The following is a 14,443-nucleotide window of genomic DNA, read 5'->3' on the forward strand; positions in this document are numbered from 1 at the left end:
GACTGCGCAATGCTTCTTAACTGGATTTTAACTTGTGCATTCTGTAGAACATTTATCATTTTCCAAATATGAACTTTTATATTTCTTCTTATCCAACTAAATCATTTGGACATGAAATGTAGGTTCAATCTAGCATCCGCAACACACATTTTACAAATCACCATTTGTGTGACAGTATCCTAGAAAGACTTGTGCAATTCTTCTTAAGTACTGAAGGAAACAGTGCATTCCAATATCTCCTGCCAAAGTGGTATGGCGTTTTGCCGTGACGGAGTACTTTTTGCAGTTCATCGCTTTGCATGGTCGATCTGAAAATACATGAATAATGACGACAGGTAAACAATATAGAACATGTGCGTTCGGAAAGTAATTTGTTTAACGTGTATGACATTGACAATATTTCGACTAAAGCTGGGAAATGTACAAGAAAAGGCGAAAATATGAATTCAAAGGCTGGATTACACCTTATTATTTGACCTTCTATAATCCCTATGTTACACTTAACATAGCGATGATAATTGTTTTTCTATTGTCTTCCTAAACCAAAACTTTCTATTGTTTTCTAAAAAGTGGGCAAATCGAGAACCCAACCGATGACATTGCGCCATGTCTCCAACACTTTAAGTAGGATTCTACGGAACTAGCGCTATCATTTAACGCATCGGCTGAGTTCGGGTTTTGGATCGAGTAACTTCTTGCTGTCTGTGCTACAAAAACTGATGTAGGAATCCCTGGAGATTTTATCGAAACCCAATGTTGAAAGCATATGCACTTAAGATTTTTGGTCCAATTTGATTTTTCAAAATCAGCACACACTTGTACAAATTTTCAAGGATAGGATTTAAATTATATCTGACAACACTGGATTAGGTTTAGTTGTCTAACAGTTAGTATATATGTGCACAGAGTGTCAAAATTCCATTTGGAGCCGGGGAAAGACCCATATTTTAGTGCATATTGCTTCAGGTAGCAACTTTGACAAGCTGTAGAAAATAACACATAACATGTATCGAAGATATTTATTCTGATAATTAGTATTTGGATAGCTTATTGAGATTACCTATCCGAATTCATCGAAATAAAAAAATAATAATAATAAAAAACCTGTTTCACGTTTAGATCGAATCAGGCGGTAACACGACAGACCTCTTTGTTTAGCGTGAAATGTAAATATCTTGCCTCGTGGAAATAAGACAATACACGGACCTATTCAATTACATAGCATGCTTATGAAAGCATTGTAATGAATGTAAATATTTTAAGCAAACTATCACATATATTGTAAATATGTATACATCACAGCCCTGGCTCATTTTCTCATAAAACACAAAGACAAGAGAAAGAATAAAATAGCAATAATCGGGAACTTTGGAATTTGTTTTAGAACAACATTTACTGCCATAAATGTGTTTAAACGTGTTAAAATATTAATGAAAAAGACCCGTCGTACATCTATACGAACTCGGTATTATGCTGGAACAGCTTACAATGATATGGATTCACTTAGTGACACTAGACAAATTTAATCAACTTGTTCTGTATATGAACGAAGGTAATAATATTGGAAAAAGTAAATTGTGATTAGTTTAAACTTCTGAAGAAAAAAATACTTATGGACAGTCTGTGTTGGAGGTCAGAGAGTACCTACCGTCTCAAACTGCACCAGCATTAATTATATATGTACTCTTGAATAGATTCGCTAATCCCAAATACAATCGTTCCGTAACATTTGAAAGGTTTTAGAAATTACCATTTTCAACGTCTAATTATCTGACACAGAGTGAGCTAAGTTTGTTTATCTATGACTACCTTACCGTACACAAAGTGCGATAGGTTTGGTTAGATATTCAGGACTACCTTACCCGACAGAGTGAGACAGGCTTTGTTAGATATCCAGGACTGCCTTACCCGACAGAGTGAGGCAGGCTTTGTTAGACATTCAGGACAGCCTTACCCGACAGAGTGAGGCAGGCTTTGTTAGATATCCAAGACTACCTTACCCGACAGAGTGAGACAGGCTTAGTTAGATATTCAGGACAGCCTTACCCGACATAGTGAGGCAGGCTTTGTTAGATATCCAGGACAGCCTTACCCGACAGAGTGAGGCAGGCTTTGTTAGATATCCAGGGCAGCCTTACCCGACAGAGTGAGGCAGGCTTAGTTAGATATCCAAGACTACCTTACCTGACAGAGTGAGACAGGCTTTATTAGATATCCTAGACTACCTTACCTGACAGATTGAGGCAGGCTTTATTAGATATCCTAGACTACCTTACCTGACAGAGTGAGACAGGCTTAGTTAGATATCCTGGACTACCTTACCCGACAGAGTGAGGCAGGCTTAGTTAGATATCCAGGGCAGCATTACCCGACAGAGTGAGACAGGCTTTTTTAGATATCCTAGACTACCTTACCCGACAGAGTGAGGCAGGCTTAGTTAGATATCCAGGACTACCTTACCCGACAGAGTTAGGCAGGCTTGCTCGATATACAAGACTACCTTACCAGACAGAGTTAGGCAGGCTTGCTCGATATACAAGACTACCTTACCTGACACAATGAGCTAGCCCTGGTTAGATATCCATGACACTGTACCTGACATTGTAAGTTGGGTATAACATTAACACAATTAAAATTATTTACACGTCAAGATCTAAATCAAGTTATGATAAACATCTTACAAAAAATGAGAACTTGCCACCCACCATTGTATGATAATAATTTTGTTATTTAAAATTCGATATTTTCCATTTTTCATGAAATTTGAAAATCCTCTACTTCATTTTTCCGATCAATCAAAAGGGCACAGCTAGGAACCACAGGAAACATTTAAATGAAATCAAAAATTAATCCAATAGTTCTCAAGAAATAGTGAGAAGAATTGTTCAAGGACTGATGACACAAGATAGACAGACCACAAATGATTAAAAAGTCCAACATCTTAATTAGCTGTATAATTCCTGTTTGGCTCGTCCCTCTCGCCCCAGATAATCCATTTATAGAATTGGTTCCCCCACCTTTGGGGTGATTCTATAGAAATTTAGACAAAATTCTGTGAATCCTATCAGATAAGTATTTTAAAGAAATTGCTATAAATACCTATAGCCATCCACCTCCTCTTCAGGCTTAGGAGGGGCTGAGACACCTCTATTTATACAAAACTGGTTCCCATCCTCAAGGATGCTTCTGAAAATTAAGTCCAAATATGCTTAGTTGCTTATGACTAGCAGTGATTTTCAGGAAAAGTTGATACCGGTAGATGGATGCAATGCGAAGGCATAAGCTCACCAGTTCAATGTTGAGCTAGAAACAAAGCAAATCCAGAAATATGTCAAAGATATTTTATTGACAATCATAATTTTTCCACCAGACTTGCGACCATTCACTCTCACAAGACCCATACCAGGCCACAAACAGTCAACTCACAGGTACAGAACTTCACAGATCGTTCATCAATAAATACAGCACTCACTTACAAACCACCTCTATCATACCCAGAATTTTTACCTAAAAATAAATCTCCAAAACAAAATTTTGATAACAACAGGGCATTGCCCAACCTTTTGTGTTTGAGAAGCAGAATGGTGAATTCACATTTCAACATCACAAAAATGAAAGAGAAAGATGAAGAAGAATGAAAGTGTAGATCAAACCATGATTTCAGAACTGTAAAAATAGTCCATATACAAACAGATGTATCAATAAATTCACCAAACTGCTGCTCTCAGCAAAACAATAAAACCATTTTTCTTTACCACCTGATGCAACACGGTTCAAAAGTTGTGTGAACAATAGTATTTTCAAATTTACAACTACAAATGTATACATCAAACTTAAGTATATTTGGTGGAAAGAAGAGTGGTCCTAAAATCTCTTTTTGCTGACTCTGTCATCTGTGAAATCCTGCATTTGTATGGAACACAAGATACACCACCTTATCATAATACACAATAATGATAATAATAAAACAACTTATGCATCACAGTTTTAAGACTCTTTGTGTACAACACAGTACACCTGCTGAGGTCATTGTCAATTAGCACACAGGACAGACATACAACCACGAGTGGCAAAGCACACTTAATAATACATTGGAGTATCAACAGAACAATGTTTAATTCAGATTTGAGAATGTTCAGAAGAAAAATTGTTTATCAACATTCCTCCCAAAATGGGTGACAATGATTCAGTTCCACTTTCACATTGGTGTGACTGACTACTTATCATCACATCAGAGTACAAAGTACATGCTACAGCCGACACAATGGCAACTGAAAACCTTTAAAAGATCTTTGTAGTTTTTTATGTTAAGTCAGCATTATGCTAACAAGTTGGAAGGATAACGCTTATCAGAAAATCATAATACATTATGTATCAGAAGATTCACTCAAGTTTAACACCTAGCATTAATATTCTATTGAAATATTTGTCAATGCACAAATGTATTGATACTGCATACATCTAAACGAAACCATTCACTGCATCAGTACGAAACAAATATGAATTATTTACGTACACAAAATCCTGAGGCCATACGCAGAGTAGAAAGCGTGTATTGAGTGTTTCTATCGGCGTAGACACTCCATTAAATATAGCCCAGCAGGCCTCCATGCACCAATCCGTACTGTATGAATAATAAATTACAGCATCAATACTTATTCATCAAAGACCAAAAAAAATCTTTCAGTCAGATCTGAGCTGGTTGTTTCTACTGTATTACATACTAATTTGAGTACATTCTGGCTTAAACATGGCAGTCAGTTCTAATTTGACACCTCTTCTGTTAAAAGAGTTTAACAGAAGTATCAAGGAAGCACTCAAAATCGATGTCCTCACTTAAAACCGCAGAGACAAGAAACAAACTCTAATTGACATTCATCCTCTATTGGAATTTTGTCTTTTGCTTTTATTTCTATTGTTTATCAACAAACACAAACTTTTTATTCCCCTGTTCTATTTTTAAATGATTCCAGTTGTTATATATTATCTAGGAAGCTTCTTTATATCTTTCTTTTGTTTTGTTTCTGGCTTTTGCTTTAACAGCCTAACCTCATCTTTTGTGAATGACTTTTGAAGATGAGAGCATGATGAAAAGAGAAATATAAGTACATGTGTAATAAATGACCAAAGGATGTAGGACAAATAAATTAATTCTGTGTTACAACACTACTCCACATATGCTCTCAACTATACCTCATAACAACACACTCAAAACAATGAAACCAGCAGGGTATGTAGAACTCTTCGAAATATGTTCACATTTTTAAAAACATTGTTATTGTTATATAACATATACCTATTTGCAAAGGATAGTCGACATATTTGTGGAAAGACTTTGGGATCCATTATAAATTGTTTGAAAGAGTCTTTATGACTGTGATTACATACACATTCAAGCAAATACTTTAGTTCAATTCAAAGCTAATACATGCAATAAATTTTCTCTAGTACCACATAGTGTTTTAACAAATTCCCATACCAGGACTTTTTGAACAAATCAATATAAATTATTTTCAAGTTACTTAATATCAATTAATATTCCCCAACCCCACCCCCACATTTCTCCTATGTGATACTACAAGAGATCAATGATTTGAACAAACTCTGCAGGTTAGTAAGATAAGACTTTTGAGCCAATAAGACTGGTACATTAGTCAATTACTAGGAATTACCCTTTTTAGCACCAAATAAAACCAACAGGACCTGCAAAATTTGTCCAGCAGCCTACAGATATGTAAAAAATACATCTTTACTACACAACTGTAGAATGAAAACAGCTATTATGTACAATTATTTACAATTACGTGGTAGTTTCTTGTTTAATACAGATATATATAAATGTACTAAAGAAATGAACAACTTTTCAAAATTTCCCCAACAAAGTATATCTGGATTATACAAGTGGTCATTATTTACATAATATCTGTGCATACGTAAACAGTGCTTCCTGTGTTATTTTGTTGATTTACAGATTAAAAAACATCAATTCTCATTTTGACTAAAAGTGATCTCTGACAATGCTTAGGCAAAGAAACAATTTGTTAGCTTTGTATTTAAAAAATGAAAAATAAATAGACAAGCTTCCAAACCCAATGCCGAGTCAAATCAAACTGATCACATCATGTGTACCATATACGATACATACAATTCCTGACCGCAACCCCAAGAGTATGCATACTACCATATTATAATTAAATGACCTGTGCCTGTTCAAACCTGTTTTTTTTTTTTATTATTTTTCTAGTTCAATGAATAATCGTAAACATCCTAATCATGTTTCACGACATTTTTGTAGAACTCCTGTATCTGACAACTTAAAACTGATCACTTCAATGGAATGTAGAGATTTGTGTTGCACCAGACAAGCGGTACAGTGTCCAAGCAGTATTTGAGCAATAAGATTTCACAAACTAGTCACAGCTGACAATTTATATTTAATTTTAGGCAATACGTACATATGTTTAGATGAAAATAGCATCATTCAAGTACTTCTTGTTGCAATGCCCAGTAAATTATCATCAGCTTTATACTGCTGTTTCAAGATATATCATCGGCAGCAGTTGTCCATAGTTAATCAAAGAAAATTTGTTAACATCCAAATACAAATCTTTTAAGGGTGTAATAACTTTCACAGCTACCTGTTACAATTGATGGAACTGATAACCTTCACAAGTCCAACTTTTAAACTCCTAAAATTCCAAATTTCGTTAATTCATCTTTGTTTTCTAAAATGAACCTGTGTCTTTGGATACTTTTTCTTCACTTCTAATGACATCACAGACTTATGCAGAAAATAATGCACAAGTACAAATGGTGAGTCCAAAAGCCTGTTTTACTGTGAATTTATCTAATTCTGTCAATCTCAGTGAAACTTGCACCACCTCTGACTGCTGCAGTGGTCTACATCTGTCACTGTGCCAGCAGGTACTGTAATGGTATATTTCCTGTATCGGCTGTGTTACCAGCCTCAGTCACATGATACATCTAACCTTAGTGATTTCAATTGACTATCACAATTCAGTATTCTCGTTCTATCCTCAACTTGTCTTGACACTGTGTCTTCTCCACAGTCTGTAGTGATCCAAAACAGATCTTTGATCATGCCAACTATGTTAACATCAATCCAGGATGAAAATGTTCCTGAAAAGTGACAATAAACTGGAGTAAAGAGCAGTGGTATTAGTCTGTTTCAGCGACGTATTTTACGTACAGCCCTCTTTATTTTCCTTCCTGAACTTGCATCATTGTTTGATCTGAAAAAAGAAAATTAAAGTACCAATTTCATGCCTTGACTATTTTACTTTCTTAATAATGTAATTTCTAAACAAAATGAAGAATGCACTATGTATGTCCTCCCACCCACTTCAAAAAATGTCCAAGCTAACTCTGTCCATCAATATCAAAACATATGGTATGTTGTTGCCATGTTTAAATATAATATTGATTGATAGTTAAATCTGAAATGAAAATGTCATTTTTTTCTCTCAAAAGTTCACTCACATCTGATATTTTGATACCAAAAATATACCTTCTCAAGAAAGGAGAGGAATTCTCATCTAATATCTTAAAGTGTTGTTTCAATATGACCATAATAAAGTATGAGGTGAATAAAACAAGCTGGAAGATCTCTTATGATGTTTTGTAAACGATGAATGTGTTTAGGTGTCTACAGTGTGACTTAGATATATATTAAACTGATGAACAGTTTCAGGAACAGATCTGATGCAAAACTGTCGGTGAAATGTTGATGATGATATTGCTGAAAAAGTAGCACCATAACCTTTCTTCTGTTTGATATTCACAAAGATTTTCAATTTTTTAATAACAGAGAAATGGGGAATGTGGGAATTTCCATGTGCTTTCGATATCAATAGTAAAATGACTAGGTGTACCTACCCTATGTTAAATGAGGCATTACCGCCTTGCATGGCTGGTTGGGTACTCTGTCCAAAATTAAATGAAGATGAAGCATTGAAGTTAAATCCTGCATTAGTCTGTGGTGCAGCAGCAGCAGGAGTTCCTTCACCCTGTACAAGGAAAACAAAACATTAAAGCATGTGTACCTCGCTGGATTGGTGACAATGGTATCGGTAATGATGGACTTTGATAAAACTACTTGCTCTCTCATGAATTGACCGGGACATAAAAAGAATATGTTCAGACTTCTGTTAAACAATGTATGACTACAGGGAGCCTTCTAGCAAAATGTCCCTATTTTGAAAAAAAAAAGGAAGTGATACAGATTTTCACAAGACAGAATTGTTTAAAGTCAACGTAAAACCCTCTCAAAATTGGGACATGTTAGTCATATATCTTAAATTAAGCTCTTAACCTTTTCTTAACACAATTACATGTTATTGATTATTTTGTATAAAAGTAACACAAGCATTCTGAAGTTTTGCCGTCTTTCTAACTTACTGGTTTTGCACCAAACTGGAACACTCCATTGTTTACCGGTGTATTTGATTGTCCACCAAAGTTGAATGATTGTTGTGGATTTCCAAAACTAAAGCTTCCTGTCAATAAAAGTAAAATCCGATGTATTTGAATTAAAGAAATATCAAATTCCCAAGTGATAATATGCATGATCACACTTAGATATTAATAAATTGTCTTAGTTAACATGCATGAATCTCAACTCAGTGAGTTACCTCACAAAATCAGGAAACCATAAAGCAAAGTATAGGATTGCTTTTATTTCATTTTAACATTATACCAGTAACTCCATTGACGCTTGCATGAAGATAAAAATGTGATGACACAAGGTGAAATACTCCATAAACAGTGATATTTTCATCCAGTCAACTTTTATTTTTCATCATTTTTTCCCCAGGTTATTTCAAAACAAGATGTAAATTCTATTTCCTGCTGTTTAACTAATCTCAATGTTGAACAGAGGAAAGGTAAATATATAAAAAGCTCATCAACTTTTATAGCATGAAGTGAATCCAAAATCAGATATAAATCATGCATAATATTACATAAACCAGCTGTATCCCTACACATTTAACCAAATCTTTTTCCCTGTCTAGTTCCCTACCTGTAGGTGCAGTGTTGGAGGTGGTGGCGGCTGCACCAAAGGCGGGAGCATTTCCTGTTGACGTGTTGTTGAACCCGGCCGCAGCTGCACCAAACCCAGATGGAGGAACTGCCCCATTGGCTCCAAATGATGGGGTACTGCTGCTACTGCTAAACATGTTACTTCCAGTTCCAAACCCAGATGTATTGGCTGCAAATGCAGGTGCAGGTGTAGAATCTTGGGCAGATCCAAAAGGAGTCGGAAGTCCCTGACTGGCTTCAGGAGCAGAGGGTTGAGCCGTAAATGAAAATGGTGCTGATGGAGCAGAAGTTTTCACATCTGTGTTGATAGAGCTTGCACCAAAAACAGGAGCTGTTGTTGCTGCTGATAATAAAATTTATTTGAATTAGTGTAAGACATCATCAGTTTCCTAATGAACAACTTTAACATTCAAACTGCATTCAAGTGCAAAGCATTCATCTTTAAACTGGATTTTTCAAAACAACTATTCCATAACGTTTAAAATAAGATGTTTAAAAAATATTGGAAAAGATGTGTGATTGTTACAATCATTAGTCCAAAATCTTTGTTGAAGGATCACATGCATCCAAAAAACAATTCTGTTCCTGTTATTTTAAAAAGTTATGTACAGCTGATCATTTTCCGCATAAATCATTCCTGCCTCACCTGTACTAGACCCACCAACAAAATTGAACACAGCTGATTTGTTTGAATCAACATTGAAGTTGAATCCAGAAGGATTTTTAGCAGTAGTTCCAAAGCTGGAATTTCCAAGTCCTCCAGAGGGTGCAGAGTTACCTCCCATCCCAAAATTAAATCCTCCAGCTGGAGCTGTGGACACTGCCGTAGACATGCTTGCTGCATTGATACAAATTAAAATAAAAGTTAGTTATCTCATCAGGAATGTAAAATTCATGTTAATATTATTGATATATCAAATATCTAGCCTTAAATTTTACTTTTTAAACACAAAGTTAGTTTAGACTTGGAATGCATCACTTACAGGTAGGGGCAGTAGGGGTCTGGAATATTGATGCTTTGGTTGCAGGAGTAGGGGCTGAGGCTGGTGCACCAAACAAAATATTGTTTCCAAGTGACTTTGCAGGCTCTGCTGTAGATCCAGCATTGAACATAAATGGTGTCCTCTTGGTATCACTTGGTCCATTTTCTACAACATTGATTAAATTTCATTGTAACCCGATTGAAACATTTCAAAACAGGAAACATTTTTGTATAAAAACAGCAAAATAAGTAATTGTAAATATACTAGACCACATAACTACATCAGAGACCAGGGTAAATACACTACATGGTAAATACACTACATCAGAGATCAGTGTAAAATACACTACATCAGAGACCAGAGTAAATACACTACATCAGAGACCAGTGTAAATACACTACATCAGAGACCAGTGTAAATACACTACATCAGAGACCAGTGTAAAATACACTACATCAGAGACCAGCGTAAATACACTACATCAGAGACCAGTGTAAATACACTACATCAGAGACCAGCGTAAATACACTACATGGTAAATACACAACATCAGAGATCAGTGTAAATACACAACATCAGAGATCAGTGTAAATACACAACATCAGAGACCAGTGTAAAATACACTACATCAGAGATCAGTGTAAATACACAACATCAGAGATCAGTGTAAATACACAACATCAGAGACCAGTGTAAATACACAACATCAGAGACCAGTGTAAATACACTACATCAGAGATCAGTGTAAATACACAACATCAGAGATCAGTGTAAATACACTACATCAGAGATCAGTGTAAATACACTACATCAGAGATCAGTGTAAATACACAACATCAGAGATCAGTGTAAATACACAACATCAGAGATCAGTGTAAATACACAACATCAGAGACCAGTGTAAATACACAACATCAGAGACCAGTGTAAAATACACTACATCAGAGACCAGTGTAAATACACTACATCAGAGATCAGTGTAAATACACTACATCAGAGACCAGTGTAAATACACTACATCAGAGATCAGTGTAAATACACTACATCAGAGACCAGTGTAAATACACTACATCAGAGACCAGTGTAAATACACTACATCAGAGACCAGCGTAAATACACTACATCAGAGACCAGTGTAAATTCACTACATCAGAGATCAGTGTAAATACACTACATCAGAGACAAGTGTAAATTCACTACATCAGAGACCAGCGTAAATACACAACATCAGAGATCAGTGTAAATACACTACATCAGAGATCAGTGTAAATACACTACATCAGAGATCAGTGTAAATTCACTACATCAGAGATCAGTGTAAATACACTACATCAGAGACCAGTGTAAATTCACTACATCAGAGATCAGTGTAAATTCACTACATGGTAAATACACTACATCAGAGACCAGCGTAAATACACTACATCAGAGATCAGTGTAAATACACTACATCAGAGACCAGTGTAAATACACTACATCAGAGACCAGTGTAAATACACTGCATCAGAGACAGCGTAAATACACTACATCAGAGACCAGTGTAAATACACTACATCAGAGATCAGTGTAAATACACTACATCAGAGACCAGTGTAAATTCACTACATCAGAGATCAGTGTAAATACACAACATCAGAGACCAGTGTAAATTCACTACATCAGAGACCAGCGTAAATTCACTACATGGTAAATACACTACATCAGAGACCAGCGTAAATACACTACATCAGAGATCAGTGTAAATACACTACATCAGAGACCAGTGTAAATACACTACATCAGAGACCAGTGTAAATACACTGCATCAGAGATAGCGTAAATACACTACATCAGAGACCAGTGTAAATACACTACATCAGAGATCAGTGTAAATACACTACATCAGAGACCAGTGTAAATTCACTACATCAGAGATCAGTGTAAATACACAACATCAGAGACCAGTGTAAATTCACTACATCAGAGACCAGCGTAAATTCACTACATGGTAAATACACTACATCAGAGACCAGCGTAAATACACTACATCAGAGATCAGTGTAAATACACTACATCAGAGACCAGTGTAAATACACTACATCAGAGACCAGTGTAAATACACTACATCAGAGATCAGTGTAAATACACTACATCAGAGACCAGTGTAAATACACTACATCAGAGATCAGTGTAAATACACAACATCAGAGACCAGTGTAAATTCACTACATGGTAAATACACAACATCAGAGACCAGTGTAAATACACAACATCAGAGACCAGTGTAAAATACACTACATCAGAGACCAGTGTAAATACACTACATCAGAGATCAGTGTAAAATACACTACATCAGAGACCAGTGTAAATACACTACATCAGAGATCAGTGTAAATACACTACATCAGAGATCAGTGTAAATACACTACATCAGAGACCAGTGTAAAATACACTACATCAGAGACCAGTGTAAATACACTACATCAGAGATCAGTGTAAATACACTACATCAGAGACCAGTGTAAAATACACTACATCAGAGACCAGTGTAAAATACACAATATCAGAGACCAGTGTAAATACACTACATCAGAGACCAGTGTAAATACACTACATCAGAGACCAGTGTAAATACACTACATCAGAGACCAGTGTAAAATACACTACATCAGAGATCAGTGTAAATACACTACATCAGAGACCAGTGTAAAATACACTACATCAGTTTCAGAGTTTAGATATTAAGAAAAGATATGCTTTACCTTCATTGTGACTCCTTTTTAATGATGGGGCTGCAACAGTGCTGGCTGGTGGTTGTACATTAAATAAGGGAGCTGGTTTGTGTGTCTCTTCAGATGACTTAGCCATGGTGAAATCTGGCCCTGTAAACAAATATGCCATATTTAGTAGTTAGCACTGGCATGACATTTCATCTAGGTTTCTAATGGAAAATCCTGTATCCGATGAACAATTCATTAATATCTTATCTGGCATGTGGATATTACAACCCTCATATTCATATGGTGTACACTTCCAGAACAAAATCAGTATTGCCATAGACCACACACTACTATGTACGTCCTTGTTTTTAAATTAACACATTTAATACTGCCAGTGTACTGTAGGTAACACAAAACTGTTGCCAGGATGGTAAAATAGTATTGTTTTTTTTTTTACACCCCCCTAAACATTTTTATATCAATTTTCAACTTAATCAAATAATATTTCAATTACAACCAGAAGCCTCCAAAGAGTTTCCATGTAACTGTTTTGGAACACCTATTGTCAAATCATAGGCTGTAATTAGCCGTAGCATTTCATCAAGACTTCAGTACTTCATTAGATCCCCCTCTCCCTACTGAACTTTGTTGATAGGGGTAATAATACAAGTTATACTGGTCAAGCTGTAGGATAGGTATTCAGCTCAGACATAAAAACACAGCAGTGTCAGGTTTCAAGGTAAAGTTTTAGTAATCAATATCCAAAATATCACCACTGGATACTTTTTCAGAACATTACAAAGTCAAACTTGATTTTTCAATCAGAATATTAACATACCAGCACTAAATGTAGTGGGAGGTTTCGTAGGAGCTCCAAACTGAAAACCACCAGCTGAAGAACCGGTTGCAGGTGTTGATAAACTGCCATTGGACACCTTTCCTGAGGTAGAATCAGTCTTTGGACCCGATGTTATTTCAGATTTATCAATACCAAATAGAGATTTAAATGTACTAGAACTTTCACTTTTATTCTGACTTTGATCACCAACAGGTGAAGATTTCACAGATGGCATCTGAAAACCACCAGAAACAGTATCACTTTTAGAAACAACTATAGAATTTATTTTGAAGCCTGTTGTTGGAGTGATATTTGGTGCACTAGCTCCAGTCCCAAATTTAAAGCCTCCCACACTAGGACCACCTGAGGAAACTTCTCCACTTCCAAATTTAAAACCCTCAGTCACATTTGTTGAGCTTTTGGATGGTTCAGAGGTGGAATTACTACTTGAAACAGGTGGTATTCCAAAAGATAATTGTCCTGCTCCAAATGAGCTCACAGGTTTACTGTCAGTAGACGAGTCTTTGCTTGCATCTCCAAATTTAAAACCACCTTGATCTACACTACCAGTTGATTTGCTGACAGGTACACCACCGAATTTCAATCCTCCAGAAACTGAAAAAATCAATGAAATGTTCTAAGTCACACAAGACAAAACCAATGACCATTTAAAAGTTTCAAAATAATGAAAACATTCAATTTCACAAACATTTAAATATGGTAAAAAACATGTTTGAATTAAGGGTTTTCAAGATTTAATAATGATTTGAGGGGTTTTTCAAATCAGTGTGAACCATCCAAACACTGATTTTTAAGTATTTAACATTTCCTATGTGTGAATTATCCATCTAAACCAATATTTT

The 14,443-nt window shown here is 35.7% G+C and overlaps 1 protein-coding gene across 2 annotated transcripts in view; it reads right to left on the reverse strand.

The window, feature by feature from the left end:
* Positions 1–3,327: 3,327 nt before the first annotated feature.
* LOC132556944 (nuclear pore complex protein Nup153-like) overlaps positions 3,328–14,443 on the reverse strand; it is a 30,467-nt gene continuing 19,351 nt past the window's right edge. Inside the window, exons 19-26 of one of the 2 annotated variants that reach the window (XM_060221409.1) lie at positions 13,581–14,195; positions 12,785–12,904; positions 10,044–10,208; positions 9,707–9,898; positions 9,041–9,400; positions 8,419–8,516; positions 7,897–8,027; positions 3,328–7,253 (exon numbers count right to left, since the gene is read on the reverse strand). In XM_060221409.1, the coding sequence (XP_060077392.1) occupies positions 7,190–7,253; positions 7,897–8,027; positions 8,419–8,516; positions 9,041–9,400; positions 9,707–9,898; positions 10,044–10,208; positions 12,785–12,904; positions 13,581–14,195 (1,745 nt within the window). In that variant the 3' untranslated portion in view covers positions 3,328–7,189. Of the gene's footprint in view, positions 7,254–7,896; positions 8,028–8,418; positions 8,517–9,040; positions 9,404–9,706; positions 9,899–10,043; positions 10,209–12,784; positions 12,905–13,580; positions 14,196–14,443 lie in introns of both variants that reach the window. The other variant, XM_060221408.1, reaches the window with a different exon arrangement.

The sequence above is a fragment of the Ylistrum balloti genome, unplaced genomic scaffold (genome assembly GCF_031769215.1).
Source record: "Ylistrum balloti isolate Yb309-2 unplaced genomic scaffold, AGI_CSIRO_Ybal_v1 Utg370612, whole genome shotgun sequence".
In the NCBI taxonomy this organism is placed as follows: Eukaryota; Metazoa; Mollusca; class Bivalvia; order Pectinida; family Pectinidae; genus Ylistrum; species Ylistrum balloti.